Genomic DNA, 15,790 nt, shown 5'->3' with positions numbered 1-15,790 from the left:
AAAATCACATACTGTACAAACTTGTTCGTTTACTGAATACTAATCCAAGTAACATTTGTTCAATTATTTACGTGATACAATATTTATCATATAAAAAAATAAATTTAAAATTTCTGTTTGATTGTTTTGCTTTAATAAAATAACGATCTCATCACGATCGCAATAACGAGAATATGATAATCAATCTATCCGGATTCGTTGACTATACAATCGTTATTTTTCCATCCAGAAGATGGTCGTGGCTCGGAATACTTTTTTTCGACAATTTGCCAAGCTTTGTGGAGTTTGTTCCACTTTTCTGTAAAATCCTTTAGATTTTTCTAAAGAAATAAGATAACGATAAATCAAAACTTATTTTTATTATAACTAAGTTCAAATTTTAATATTACTTACGTTCTTGAGCCCCTCTTTGGCTTGATGGCATTTCCCCCAAAGATTTCCTTTATCTGCCTTATCGTACTGATTGAACTTTCCTTCGATACCAAAGACGAGAATTTCCAGATCCTATTTAAAATTATCAAGTTGTTGTTTTTAAGAATGCAACATGTTGAATGTAAAAAGGAAAACGATTTTTACCCGATTATTCTCAAACAAAGAAAATGATTCTAAGCAAGTAATTTTCTAACAAGACATTGATCTCGGATGCAATCTCGTCCTTCCTTATTTCATAAATTTAATAAACTATTAGCAGGACCGGTGCAAAAAAAAACGATATAACCACTAGCTACCTACTTATTGGCTTCTTCTTGGTTAGATCATTGGTTTAAAAAGTGTGAAAAATCTTATGGGAATTACGCCAATAAAACTATAAAACATTAACTCGCAAACCTGTCGATCGCGTTTTTTACGATAATCTTCATCCTTTCTCAATGGCGTCGATGTTACTTCTGATTTATGCTTGGCTGTACCCATCTTTGTTCCCTGCATTGACAATTTATATTTGTGAATTGCTATGAACTTCACTTTATAAGCTGGACTCACTAGAAGCTCTTAGTACAAATAAGTCAAGTCATTGAACTTCTTGAATCTTATTATTGTGGATTTTTGTGAACTAGCGAATTTGGTAGTATTATTCTATTTATATAAGCTCGTTCAAGATGACCCAACCTCTCAAGTAAAAGTGTAAAGAGTACTGAGAGAATGTTGCATCGATATGGTTGTGAAATTTATACAATAGATCGTTTGGTCGTTTCATACGAATTTCATGAAGGGTTAGTAACTTCATGAATTTCTAATGGTCAATAAGTCTATATCAAATCCAGCGACTCAGGGACGAACAGTTCGACAATCAGATAAACGACCTAAAATAAGGTGCAAACGGCATGAAGATGAATGAGATGAACCAATAAACCAATGTTTAAGGTATAAATGACTGGTGATTTGTATGATTGCGAAATTGTTTGTTCTAGATAAGCAGACGAGTCTAAACAGGATATCGACAATAACATCAATAGTTCCTAGTAATCCCAAATTGAATCTCAGACGTTTTTATGCTTTCATCATTTGGTGAGGTAAAAAAAAATTGGCTTATTTTGACGGAAATTGTCTCGCCGTGAGGTGAAATTACCGTGTAAGAAGGATCTTGATTTGTTTTTTTTGCGGTGATGTTGTTGAATATTGGTGGCGATTGATTGCTCTTGCTGTCAATAATGAATATAGAATTTATTTAAATATGTTTCCGCAATATTCCTTGCAATTCTGAGCCTCTTTGAGTAATCAGTTGAAAATTTATACAAATACGTAATGACTCAGTGTTTAGACTAGAGCGTTGACTGTTTGAACTAGGTCGTCATCGCAAGTTCTACATCTGGGTTTAAAATCCTACGTTCACAACTAATCCGGTGTGTAATAAATTGAGTATGTAATACCGAACAGGCACGATTCCGTTCTTTTTTCATATCTTCATTTATTAGCAGCTTCTGCTTGTTGTTGTTATATGTTTTACGGTACTCGTAACGTCAGTGGTCTGTTGCGCCATTGATCAACTTTATTTAAAAATCATATACTAACATATTATACATTATTTACAATAAATAATTATACAATTGAATCAATTAAACTATAACTAACTAATGCTAAGGGCTTTGCTGGGAGCAAATGGCGTAAATAAGCGTCATACTAAATATGATATATTACAACAAAGCCTAGCGGTGTTGTACTGACGATGTTTGTAAACTATCTCTATGCCTATGAAAGATCTGTGGTTCAGATTCATTGCCTTTGCAAACCCGGTATTCCAAGCTATATCAAGTGTCTACATAACAAATGGCTCCGTCATATGAATTTAAAAAAAATGGTTACAGTACATTTAAACTCATGTGTATATATCCGCGGGTTCACTCTATATGCGGGTGCTAAAACTCATGGGTTAGGGTTAGTATGGGGTCAAATATTCGCAAAACAAAAAAAAAATTCCATAGGTGCAATAGTATATATGCAAGTGCAATTGTCGAGGGTTCAAATGCACGGGAACCAAAAAAAAAAATAGTTAAACTAGCTGTTACTTTGTATAAGGTTACTTTTTCCCGTAGTTTTTCCGAAATCTTATTTTGATTCAGTTCTGAAGTTTGTACGCGAGCTGCGTTCTTCTTAGTATTTCCAATTTTAGCAGGATTTGCCTATAGATAAATATCATAAGAATCATATTCATAGAAAATGAACGACATGAGCAGACATGGACGCGATAGTCCAGCGTTCAGTACGTGAGTTGATCAGTTTCGGAGATTTTATATATTTAACCAAGGAATAATAGATGTGTTAGACGATACATGTTTTGCACAAAAAAAATTTTCTCCCACAAAAGCTTGGCAGTTTAATACATGCCTGGGGCTGCTCGCACATAGCGACGTTTAGAGCCAAGACGAACAATAGTTCAAGACGAGCAATGTGGATTAAAGAATTAGAAGACATAAAGACGAGGAAACAGGACGCTATTTTTGTTGATGGGTTTCTATTTATTTCAGTAAGAAATTTAATTATAACATACTGAAAATATATTTCATGTGATCTTTCATGGGTGAAAATTTCAAAAAGTATTCTTTTGTTTCTTGAATAGTTAGCCTTCGACGCCGTCTCAAGCGACATGCTTGGATTTGTATGAAAGCTTACGTAATTGTCTAATACGAGAGACTTTGTTGTCGAGTTGGTTTCGCTAAACAAACCGCTAAACCGATAAACAAAACAAAACTTGAAAAAAAAAAAAAATTATCTCATTTACAACGCACTACATAGGGATTTATACTTTGCTTTAATATTTTTCAGTAGCGTAGAAGTGGAGCGCAGAACCAATATGGAGGTAACTAACTTTATTCGCACATCTAGTTGTATAAAAGGACTGAAACCTAAGGGTATATTTTCATGGCTAACACGAACAGTTCTCAAACTCTTAATATAACTAAAATAACGAAATTCGGAATAAAATTATGGCCTAACCCTAACCCGGTACACACACTACGGGAGTACCCATTTTCCGTATCGTTTCTTGTTCCCATTGGTGAAAGTAATTTTGATCTTTTTGGCTTGATACAGTCGTTTTTCAAGATTGGGAGGAAAGGCAAAAAACTGATATATTGATTTAAAGACACTATATTTTCAAATCCATCAGACATGCTTTTGAGATATCAGTCGTGAAGTCATTTTGAAAGCGTTCAGATATCTACGTCTATCAATAATTTCGCCAAAATTTCCTGATAAAAATATTAATTGAATAATTATCAATTAAATATTTCAAAAAGCACGGACTTTACGAATGAGAAGAGGAAGAAATGCGATCAAAGAAAATATAAAATAAATTAATTTCATTGGCACCTTTGTTAGAGTTTCCTTTTCAATTTTTTTCTGAAATTGGGGGTTTACAGAAGTAGATTTGCCATTTGCGCCTTCTGATTTTGCATCCTGAAAAATGAAAAATATCTTGCGCTATTCTTTTGTGAAAGTTAAATACAAAAAATATATTTCATGCGACCCCGATTGAATGAAAATTTCAAGAACTATACTAATATAATACAATACACTATACTGCTTCTAAGCAAATATTCATATTGCAGACTATACTAATTTCATACGTTTTTAGAATCACGAATTACTTACCAAAGCAGCTCTTCGTGCAGCTATTTTTGACTTAGATTGGCTTTGATCAATGTCAATGTCGGATTTTTGTCCATTTACGCCGTGCGCTGATACATGCTGGAAAAAATTTATTTTATTTCCTAAAAGAAAATTTGCCCAACGCAATGTCATACGCATTCACTCGGACGCAAAGGAGACTGATTTCTGAACAAAGTTATGGGTAATTTCTGTAACATTTTTCATACAAATATCACAACCCTTTATAAAAGTAGGATGATAAATTTATGTAAATTTAAAGTAAAAGTAATATAAATTGATGATGGACCATGAAAAAAAAGTAAATATAGATAAGGTGTGATAACATTCTAGGCTACTGTGAGAAGGATATACAGGTTGTCCGTAAACTCTTTTTACAATTTCAATTTTGTTTTGAAGTCAGTTCTCAATATATCTTGACCAGATTTCTTTTTTTTTAGTTATTTATTACATTATTTTTGAGTCAAGGTATTTTTTCAACTATAATATTTTATTAATGCTAATCTGCAAATAGCAATCATTCCTAATATTTATATTGAAATTTTGTAGGATAATTCATAAATCAAGCTAGATTTTACTTTGTACTTATTCTGCAGCTGGTTTTGTCTGTTTATTTTCGAAAAATAAATTATAACCGAATAACTTTTTCAACCAGAAACCTTGAAAAAAAAAAAAAAATAATTGAAATACCTGTTTATCCCTGCATATTCGTATGAATATTGGGTGGCAGCAATTCTGAAATTCAATTTGTTGTTGAAATAGAGTTTCCTTTGAAGCATTCTGAAAGAAATGTATGAGATTTCAATACTCCTTTAAACCTCTCGTACTCAAGACTGGTTAAATTTAACTGAATTTGTAATTTTTGAAGAATTTGGCATTTATATAAGAAAAAAGTCAAATTGTTTTTGTTACCAACAAAAATTAAAAAATCACCTTGTTTTTGTTTAGCCAGTGAGAAACTGATTCACATTTATTCAATAATATACATTTATCTTCTTTGTTCAAATTTCCCTGTGAATCAAGAAAAATGGCGGATTCCTCTGCGTTGAAAACCAAAGTTTCCAGATTTATTCTCATGTCTGCGATGTTTCCGAGCTCAATATCATCCAATTTATATTTTTCAGCCTCTTGCACCTAAGAAGAGTAACACTACAATTTCAAATTTTAAATTATTTTGCTCGATGTGGAATTTTATGCATTGCCATTTAACCACAAAGCTCAAGGAATAAATCAATAATGTTTTATATCAGGTCCAAGGTTCAAGGTTGGCGGGCCCCAAAAACTTTCGAGAAGGTCTCGCGGGCCGCAGTCGTAGCGAACCCAAATATGATCAAAACATCGCAAATTTGATCACTTCACATATATTTAGAAATGAGAAATCACTGTTCCAATCAGTTTTTAAAAAAAACTATAAAAAGACTTTAGTTATTTTAAAATTGCTTTCCGTGGTATTTTCGGTATCTTTTCTCGTGTTTGGTTTTGCAATGACGCTTCAAATAATATTCTTTCGTGATAGATATTACTCGAAAAAAATGTTCGCGACTTGTTTCTTCACAGTTTACGTTTTTTATACTCATTGTATGATGAATTGGTATATTTGACTAATTTTATTACTTGTGGCGTGAGCATGCCTGGTGCTATCGTCAAAGAACAACCATGTCCGTCTAAGTTGGGACCCCGGACCCAGATAAAAAAAAGACTGGATCGCGTGGCGCTAACTCAGTTCTGCGGTTCACAACGGCTGTCACATGGCCGACGCTTGAAAATAGAGTGTTTTCACTAAAATAAAGGCACAAAACGTCTCTACAAATGAGGAGTTTCTTGACGCGAGCTTGAGATGCGAAGTTTAGATGAAAAGCGCAACCCATCTCATCGACTTAGTTCTGTCTGCACCACACAATTCATTCCCCTTGTACCGAACACAGGAGGTCATTCTCACATTGGCACCGTCTTAACGTTTATAGATACAACATTGAAATTCCATGATTTAACAAACATGAATCCCGGCATTTGAATTAGGAAAAGGGCTATTCCCAGTTGGAATAGTTTAAATATAACTCAAAAATGTTCTACCAATGGATAAAAATATCTGCCAATGATTTAATGCACGCTAAAATTGTTTTGTGGGCCGCGGGGCCGCACGGAACGTGTCGGCGGGCCCATGCTGCTCGCGGGCCGCGGTTTGGAACAACCTGTTTTATATATTGAAGCGTTTTAACACTAATATTGGTTAGGTTAGAAAATGTCTCACATCTGTGCTACTTTTTTTTTATAGCAAGGTAATACCAGAGGTTTTGTGGTTTATGATAAACTTCAAACCTCACCATAAGTTCTATTTCTTCCATGGTAAGTTTCAATTTAGCAGCTTCAAGTTGTAAATTGTTTTTGTTCCCAGTAATTTTATCTTTTGCTGTAACAGTTAAAATACTACTGGAATCGATATCAAAGCAGACATCTATACGGGGTACACGTCGTGGGGCAGGAGAAATTCCAGATAAACTGAAGGAGCCCAAGTGTTTGTTGTGCATGGTCGACGTTCTTTCGCCTTGGTAAACCTGTATTATAAATATTGAACAAAATTGTGAATAAATTTTGATATTATGCCACTACATTGTCAAACACACACATATACATACATATATATATATATATATAAATGAGCCTTCTTTTGTGGAGACCACAACGTTACGCCTATCTTGGCCAACTTCTCAAGTACAAAAGATATACATATACCAATAGAAGTAAACGATTTAATTCAATCAATTTGTCAAAGGCTAATTTTAAATTATACCGACTAGAAATGATAACAATACTAACCGAAAAGCTAATTACTGTTTGATTATCAGCAACAGTGGTGACTGTTTTGTAGTGTTTAGAAGGAATTTTCGAATTTTTGGTAACAACCACCGACATGATATCACCGACAACGTTGATGCCGAGTGGCAAAGGCACAATATCATAAAGAGTAAACTCTTTTATCTGAAATAGATAATAAATAATATATTCATCTTTTTACATCGCATATATGACGGCACAATCAAGAAATCAATTATCATTCTAAATTTACGCAATTTCTATTGCTGCAGAGATCTTGAAATTTTAATTTTAGGATTTCACATAGTATTGCTATAGCACACTTTCTGAATTAGTCGTTACCAAATAAGGCAATCGAATTACAAAAATATACAAAATTCTAGACAAGTCTTGTTGATTAGTATTCGACAAATTTGTTTTATATAGTTAATGTTGCTTTACAATGAAGTGGTCCCCAGAATATAAAATATTACTCTGTCCCCATAAAAAAACTTCTAAAAATTTTATAAAAATGCCTCATGTAAATAAGTGCAGTTTTTTCTTTAATTTTTTCATGTCCATAACGCATTCATTAAAATTTTGTATTGAAAATGTAACAAAAACTGTATTTACTTTTGCAGATGCATCTGTGCTAAGATCACCAGCAAGCGGCAGCCCCATGTGCCACAGCTTCATCCGGATTTATGGTTTTATACAATTCTTTGCCATTGAAATACTCTTGGATCATATTACGCAGTTTTGGGATTCGAGTTGATCCACCAACCAATACGACTTCGTCAACCTGAAATTATGATGAATACTAAGAAAATGCAATATATTGAGAGTTTTTAAGCAATATTCGTTCATCACACTTGAGAAAATTTTAAAATGCTTTCGTCTAGTCAATATCTTTAATCATTGAAATCATAAATAGACAGAAATGACCAAAATATATTTAAAAAATATGTGTGTAAAGGGGGGAATAAGACTAACATTTTGTTTTATTAATTTTTCCACCAAAAACTGTTTATTTTTTACTAATCGGTCATGGCATTTGATATTTACTATCTTCTTTTCATGAAATGCTTTCTAAAAATTTACAATACAAAAAGAAGGTATTAAGTTCTAAAGAATCGACCGTCGGTATCTTTGTTTTACTAGACTTTTTCGCCGAGGCCTAATATTCCTGGGCAACATTTCTCGGTTAAAGTTATAGAATTGCTATTGGTCCCTTTAATTTATTTCAGCACCTTTTCTTTATTAAACTTTGCGTCAGATAGTGTAACATCCACTGCTTCGAGCATTTGCTCGAAGTAATCGTAGTTCAATTTTTCAAATTTAGCTCTACTAATAGTTGTTTTGTAATCTTTCCCGTTGTGAAAGCCGTCGACTTGAACTCTATAATGTAAAAGTTTACTTTTTATCTGCATGATGTAGTTCCGCAGAGTATATTAGTGTATCTTCATGATAAATTTTACACAAACGCAAGAATAAAAAACAATGCTGTGATCGACGAAGAATAGCATGACGAGTTAATTGAATACCTTCACCTCAGCTGTGAATTTGGTTAATGATGCAGGCTTAAAAAGATTGCTTCTTAAACTTACTTTGCTATCATATTTACGGATAATTTTCGTTTAGCTGCTTCACATTGAATTCTAAGTCGGCTCATTGCTCTTTTGTTTTCTGATATATCAACTTTATTTTGTTCGTTAAATTCTTCAACAAAGTGTTTTATCATCCTGTCGTCAAAATCTTCCCCTGCAAATTTGTTATGCCTAGTAATTATTGGAGTAACGAGTAGTAAGAGTAAAGTTGAGTTTAAAAAGGAGAAAATATGTATATAGTCTAAACATCTTCATACTTCTAGTAAATGAATAGACTATTAATTCGTAGCTGATGACGTAGTCGATCAATGCAATTCTTAGATGTTTTACCAATAATCAGAAATATTACATTACCTCCCAAGTGGGTATCTCCTCCTGTTGCTTTGACATCAAACACTCGATCTTTTATTGTAATCAGTGTCACATCAAATGTTCCACCACCGAGATCAAAAATCAAAACGTGGCGCTCGTCTTTTTTCTGTAGTCAAAAAAATTGTTACAGATGTTGAAAAAGTAATATATTATTAATAAATTCACATCAATATGCCATATAGTACTGCATTTAACAAGAAATCTAACATGAAACCTTTTGTATTCATTGGAGATGATTATTTTACCTCTCTATCTAATCCATAGGCAATTGCCGCAGCCGTTGGTTCATTTATCATTTGTAAAACATTGAGACCGGCTATTCTTCCAGCTTCTCTTGTAGCCTTACGTTGAGAATCATTGAAATAAGCTGGTACTGTTATAACAGCGTCGGTGAATTTGGAACCCATGTAATTCTCAGCGGATTCTTTTAGCTGCTTTAATATCAGCGCACTAATTTCCTCTGGGTAAAATGTTTTTGCTTTATGTTTGTAATTCACCTAAATATGGGGAATTGTTTAAAGACATTAGTTATTGATTAAGCAAAATAAACATTGACATGATAATGATTGCCGAAGTGGCCTTATAGTGTAATATTAAAAAGCTTTATGTTAAATAAAAAACAAGCGTGCACTTGGTAATATAGTTGAAACTTGAATGTAATTTCATGAGATCAATGCATACCTGTATTTTGAGTCTATTATCTTGATTAATAATCTTGAATCCCCAATATTTTGAATCTTGTTGGACATTTGGATCATCGAATTTTCTGCCGATAAGTCGCTTGATTTCTATGAAAAATATAGGATGATAATGGAATATATAGTTTAAAGAAATAAGTGTTTCAGATATGTGTTTTAAGATAAGTATCAAGTGACATGCACATTTATTTATTGTTTAAATTTTTTAATACTAACTTTAGGAGAATATTTTTTTAATTATTTGTGCCAATCTGTGGAAATTATTTTTTGTCAATTTGCATTCATTCATTTTGGAAGGTTTTTTATTTTTTCCAAATTATATCTGATTTTCAATGAGGTCTAACAATAGCAATACGAGAATGAAATAACTATTAATTCATCGCGATTTTAGAGAAAAGTATATTAATAATTACTTACGATACAAAGTATTTTCAAAATTAAATGGTATTTCTTCCTTTGCCGCCTTCCCAGTCAATACCTCGATGTCGGAATAAGAAACACATGATGGTGTTAATCTGTCTCCTTCGTCGTTTGGAACAATTTCGATCTGAAATCAATAATAGATTAACATAATGATTGTAATACAATTTTAATATTTAGCCAAGTTTTGCTGAATGCTATAACTGAAACCTAAAATGGATTTTATACTAAACAAGGAAACGTTGTTTTGACTGTTTTGTCTGTTTCTCGAAAGAAAACTCGAAAGAAATAGACATGATGTATGATTTAAAATTTTGAAATAAACTACTATACTAACTTTTACTAAAATGGAATACCTACTCTTTCATTCCTAAGGACAGCGACACATGAATATGTTGTCCCAAGATCAATTCCAATAGCCGACATGCCTTCGTAGACTATTTTAGGTCATCTAAACTCTAAAGTATCGTATTTAATTATGTTAAACATAACCAACTTATACAAACACGTTGCAAGTTTCTATCATCTATCGACAAATTCACAGCATGTGCCTGAAGATTCTGAAATTTGTGAACAAATATCTGGTATACCTGAACTCAAATCCTTACATAAATTATGAAAAAGGCTGACAGGCAATTAATTCTACTGCTATCGTTTTCTTGGTAACTCTTTGCTAGGTTATAAACTGATACAATAAAGAAGATTTATAAAAAAAATTCTATTATACTTACTCGACACTCATTTCCTCTTATAATTTATGTAACAATAGCTTTTAGTCGTCCCTTGCGTCATATAGTATATACTATGCGACTCTGTGTATTTGTTCAATAAACAACGCTCGTCCATGCTCGATACAAGTATACCGTGCCGAGTGAAATGCGCAATATGTTAAATCGTGTGTGGCAACATTAAACAAATAAGCTCCTATATTTGTGTATTGATATGAATAAAAAAAGGTTCAAACTTGAATTAATGAAAAATAAAATAATTTAAATTACTTGCAAATTCTTAGTCGTGAAACAACAAGCTTGAACGAAACAAAACTAGTTACCTCCATATTGGTACACACACTTCTGGAGCGCTGAGTTTTGTACATAAATGCATGGACTTAAAATATCATATCGTATTGTCCCCGTATATATATATAAAGTTATCATTCCCCCTTTTGAGGTTTTCTCGAATAGTTAACGAACGTGATACGCCGAATGATTAAAATTTTAGCTTCAATATATGTTATAACGGCAAAATTCGAATTTATTATTGGATATATTTAAGTAATAGGAAGTTTTTCTGAGTAACGGTTTAATCTTCGCTGTTACTTAGAGTTACTTCCACCTGCATTATATCAGTACAAATGATTGGAGCTTTGAATTATCAGTAAGAAAATATAGACACAATACTATTATAGCAAACACTTCCAATCCTTGCCAATGCACATGCATCTGTAATTGTATTATTCTTGACCAGGGATACTGACTTTGGTCACGTCGTCGCCTCACCTTTCCTATTTTTACGTGTAGTTCTACAGCAAAACACTATAAACTATCGCAATCACTGTTATATCTAATCCTTGTATAAATGGTACTAGACTATTTGAGCTTTCACGATAGACTGTTCCGATTCGCTTCAATATTAAACTTCCCTTTTTCTCGCAAAGCGAACTGAAACACTCATTCCAGATAAGCGAAGCATGTCGCATATGAAGCAAAGGTTTTCGTTTTGTGAGTCAGGGTTTCCCTATTGTGTATGTCCCAACACTACAAACAATTCATTCAAGCGATGCGCTCAGGTATTTGGTGACAGCTCTATTTACAGTAACTATCTCTGAGCCGTGCCGTGTTTTTTATTTAACGAGCAAACAGACCTCTGTATGTAAGTCGCTTCGTTTGCACAAATTTATCATTATTTACTTGAGTTGGGATTTAAAATGTAATGTTGCGTTGTACAGCGATCTATTGGTAATTGTAAACGATCTTTCCCGAGTAAGTAATGCTGGACGAAGTGCTCGCAATAATGTGTCGCTATCGAACGCAAATACCTGATCAAACTTTGAAACATAAATGTGAATTCAATTTTGACAAAATCATATTTTATGTATAATATATTCAATTCGAACATTTTAGAATATCTATTGCAAAAATAACATACAAAAATAACACATTATTAGCGCTAAATTTCAAATAATATAAACAAGAATGCAATGCTCAAATAAATGGACAAGAAATCCAAAAAGCAGTAGCTCGGGTATGCAATCTGTTACTGCGAGACTTTTGGTACTAACCGTCACGGTGTCATAAAACAAGTTGCACTAATTAAAAAAATTAAACAACGCATTTTGAATACAATATCAGATCTCACATAAATTTAGGAAATAAAAGTAATAGCCTTCTAGTGAAAAATACAATCTTTAACCACTGAAAATTTTATTCTCGATTCATTTAGGCTACGCTAGCCTTCAAATATGCATACATATGAACAAGATGAAATTCCCAGAAGCCGGCGACGTCTGGGTGGACCTAGATCCGACCGCCAGGATATCTGTTACTCAATCTGTTGAATACAGAAGCGCTCAGAAACTATCACTTTTACACCATGGTCCATAATAGCCAGCAGACTGAGAATAGCATGTTTATCATTAACCCAAAATTATTTTATGTGTGTATTTTAGCGCAACAAGTGTGGTAGACTTGATTTGTGTGAAGTTCAGATTTGCGAACATTGCAATTTTAGCAACAAACCCAGATTTATTGCTATAAATTTGAATTACCAACCAAGAAGTACCAATAAAATATTTCGAGAAAGAACGTATGTTATTCCCAATATTTTTTGAGAACCATAAGTTTCTGATCAGCGTATGTCTTGTCCAACCAATTTCTATGGTGGACCATCTTGCCAGATTTCAGTGTTTGTCAAACGACTTTCATTATTATTGTTTTTAATTACTCTTAACAATCTTATTGTACAGTGGTTTATTATTTCATCTTTAGGGGTTTTATGCGTTTAAACGTGCTGCGTCGTTTGACAGTCCTCATGCCCAATACAACAGAATACAGAAAGTTTAAGACAGTAATAACATGCGCTCCGGAAATGTGTGTACTAATATGGAGGTAATTAATTTTGTTCGCCTATTTTTCATCAATTTTTGTGAAGGGATTGAAACCTATGGGCACGGGGTATATCACTTGGCTAACACAGACAGTCTTTTAACCCGAAATAGAACTTTAATAAGGAAAATATGAATAAAATTATAACTTAACCTTCACATGGTACACATACTACGGGAGTACCCAAGAACATGAAAAACTCTTCTGCCTTTAATTTATGAAACGAAATCATTTTTTCAGGGGTACTTACTTCCTATTACGTCATCAACGGACTGTACTAATTTGCTGTCGACTCATGCTGATGGGTTATTTAAAAAAGATTAGGCCTTGCAAACCCAAATAAAGTCTTCTATTATAGAAGCAGTCAGAAAATGGAGTTATTTGTTACATGGAAGAAAGTTTTGCTTAATTACAGATCAACGGGCCCTGTCTTTCATTTTCCAAAAAAAACATAAAAGCAAAATTAAAAACACTAAATTGTCATTGTGGAAATTGGAACTTAGTTGCTACAATTATACTGTTGTTCATCGAGCCGGGATTGATAATGTAGCCCCTGATACTGTGTCTCGAATAAGTTGCCTTTTTGGCAATCCTGATTTTGACCTCAAAAGTATTCATGAACAACTTGGTCACCCGGGTGCTAGGAGATTGTCACATTTCATCAGATCTAAGAATCTGCCTTTCTCTACTGAAGATGTAAAACACATTTGCTCCAACTGTCAGCAATGTGCGAAGCTAAAGCCGCGATATTTTAAAGGCAATTACAAGCATGAATTAATTAGAGCAACTCGTCCGCTGGAACGAATCAGCATTGATTTCAAGGGTCCCGTTTGCGGTAAAAAGCAGTATATTCTGATAATTGTTGACGAATACAGTCGTTTTCCATTCGCCTATCCTTGTAAAGATATGACTTCTACAACTGTGATACAGTGCCCTTCTTCCTTATTTTCACTGGTGGGATTACCTGAATACGTACATAGCGATAGAGGCCTGTCATTCTTATCAAGAGATGTTACGGAGTTTCTTGCAAGAAGGGGCGTTGCTAACAGCAATTCCACTCCGTACCATCCAACAGGAAATGCTCAGTGTGAAAGGATCAATCAAACGTTATGGAAGACTATAAAGCTACTTTTGGCTTCTCAAAAATTATCAGAGGCTGCCTGGCAAATTGTTTTACCTGATGCCTTGCATAACGTAAGATCTTTATTATGTACGTCTACTAACTCGACTCCACATGAACGGTTGTTTGGTTTTCAACGACGATCGATGCTGGGCCAATTGCTCCCCGATTGGCTACTTTCAACGGGTATTGTGTTGCTTCGAAAATTCGTTCGGACAAAGACCGAACCTCTCTGCGACCTGGTGGATTTATTGGATGCCAATTCCAAATATGCACTGGTACGCCACTCAGATGGAAGACAAACTACAGTTTCTGTGAAAGACTTGGCGCCATGTCCCGACCAATCTAAAGCTAAACCAACCGAGACTCCAAATGATTTGAATGACGCTGGTTTGCCAGAAGCTCAGGATGAATTAAATTCTACTTCGGATGAAAAGTCGGAAACTCCCGTAGAAGATACTGAAAGCCCTCAACGTCGTCGCTCTGGTAGAATATGTAAGAGCCCGGATTGGTACGGAGATAGAATCTCTTAGCTTTATTCTACGAAGTGCTATTTTCATTTTGTAATTTCCGTGCATACTTTATATTCTGTTATATATATACATGATTTTTCTGGGTGGGGTGATTGTGATGAAATTGAATTAGCGCCACCTAATGTGGCCAACGTGGCACCATCGTTAATAGTCTCGTGGCTATGCGAAGGTTTTATTTGGTCAGCGTGCGTCAGGATGGCTACATCTTGTAACTTGTTCTTTTTCTTGTTTTAGTATAGTAGTAATCTTTAAGTTAATAAAAGCCTAGAAAACAGTCTAAATGAGTTTTCCTCGAATGGTTTCACTACAGCCTGTCTTCAAGTAAACATCTGAAACAAACGGCTCGGGTTCCAAATAGCGACGATCATAATGGCGACTTCGTAATAGCAACGTATTCAAGTGAGCGACTGTCAAAACAGCGACTGTCATAATGGCGACCGCCCTAAAACAGCGTCTGTTATGATAATACATGACAAATTCATCAATTGAAAATTCTAGTTTTCACATGAATATTTACCTCTATTGTTTTTCTATGTTCTGGCAATAGCGCTGTGAAGGCAATGTACAATTATGTATATATGCTAAAATATGCCTGAAATTTTCAGGCAATTCTGAACAATTTTTTTCGTATTGCTGAAATGAAAATGTCAACACATGAAAATTGGTATTGCATTATTCAAAATCATCTGCATCATCTATCCCACGATTTATTACCTAATTTAAATAAGGGTACTGCCGTAGTATGTGTACCAGGTTCGGGTCAGGCCATAATTATATCCCGATTTTCTCTATTTTAGTTCCATTACGAGTTCGGTGACCGTCTGTATTAGCCAAGTAAATATACCCCCTGCCCATAGGTTTCAGTCTCGTACCACAACTTGATGTAAAATAGACGAACAAACTTAGTTACCCCCATATTGGTACTTAACAGACTTCTGGAGCGCCTAAAAATATCATAATAGAATTTTTACCTGAAATTCTCATGGATATCACACAATTTTTTATTTTCAATATAAATATAGTTTTAGAAGTAGTAAGC

General features: G+C 33.9%; 3 protein-coding genes across 4 annotated transcripts; 1 reads left to right on the top strand and 2 right to left on the bottom strand.

Annotated features, from left to right (window-relative positions):
- Positions 1-393: 393 nt before the first annotated feature.
- Positions 394-7,077, bottom strand: LOC144420782 (heat shock cognate 71 kDa protein-like). The gene is made up of 10 exons (XM_078110429.1): positions 6,922-7,077; positions 6,429-6,659; positions 5,038-5,238; positions 4,795-4,884; positions 4,090-4,185; positions 3,808-3,894; positions 2,505-2,618; positions 1,532-1,640; positions 829-921; positions 394-504 (listed from the first exon to the last, which is right to left on the bottom strand). The coding sequence occupies exons 1-9, from the start codon at positions 7,015-7,017 to the stop codon at positions 893-895; spliced, it is 1,053 nt and encodes a 350-aa protein (XP_077966555.1). The 5' UTR covers positions 7,018-7,077; the 3' UTR covers positions 394-504; positions 829-892.
- On the bottom strand, positions 6,946-10,991 carry LOC120342404 (heat shock 70 kDa protein 1-like). 2 transcript variants are annotated; one of them, XM_078110428.1, is made up of 9 exons: positions 10,355-10,991; positions 9,992-10,121; positions 9,558-9,664; positions 9,122-9,373; positions 8,859-8,982; positions 8,505-8,658; positions 8,148-8,295; positions 7,531-7,699; positions 6,946-7,083 (listed from the first exon to the last, which is right to left on the bottom strand). In XM_078110428.1, the coding sequence occupies exons 1-8, from the start codon at positions 10,418-10,420 to the stop codon at positions 7,556-7,558; spliced, it is 1,125 nt and encodes a 374-aa protein (XP_077966554.1). In that variant the 5' UTR covers positions 10,421-10,991; the 3' UTR covers positions 6,946-7,083; positions 7,531-7,555. The 2 variants fall into 2 exon arrangements, 1 of the variants encoding a protein (XP_077966554.1); XR_013474739.1 differs by lacking the exon at positions 8,148-8,295 and having other exon boundaries at positions 10,355-10,986.
- A 2,898-nt stretch (positions 10,992-13,889) lies between these two features.
- LOC144420910 (uncharacterized) lies at positions 13,890-14,751 on the top strand. The gene has a single exon (XM_078110748.1). The coding sequence runs from the start codon at positions 14,005-14,007 to the stop codon at positions 14,749-14,751; it is 747 nt and encodes a 248-aa protein (XP_077966874.1). The 5' UTR covers positions 13,890-14,004.
- The last annotated feature ends 1,039 nt before the right edge of the window (positions 14,752-15,790 follow it).

The sequence above is a fragment of the Styela clava genome, chromosome 3 (assembly GCF_964204865.1).
Source record: "Styela clava chromosome 3, kaStyClav1.hap1.2, whole genome shotgun sequence".
NCBI classification, from domain to species: Eukaryota; Metazoa; Chordata; class Ascidiacea; order Stolidobranchia; family Styelidae; genus Styela; species Styela clava.
This window is presented reverse-complemented; position numbering and strand designations above follow the sequence as displayed.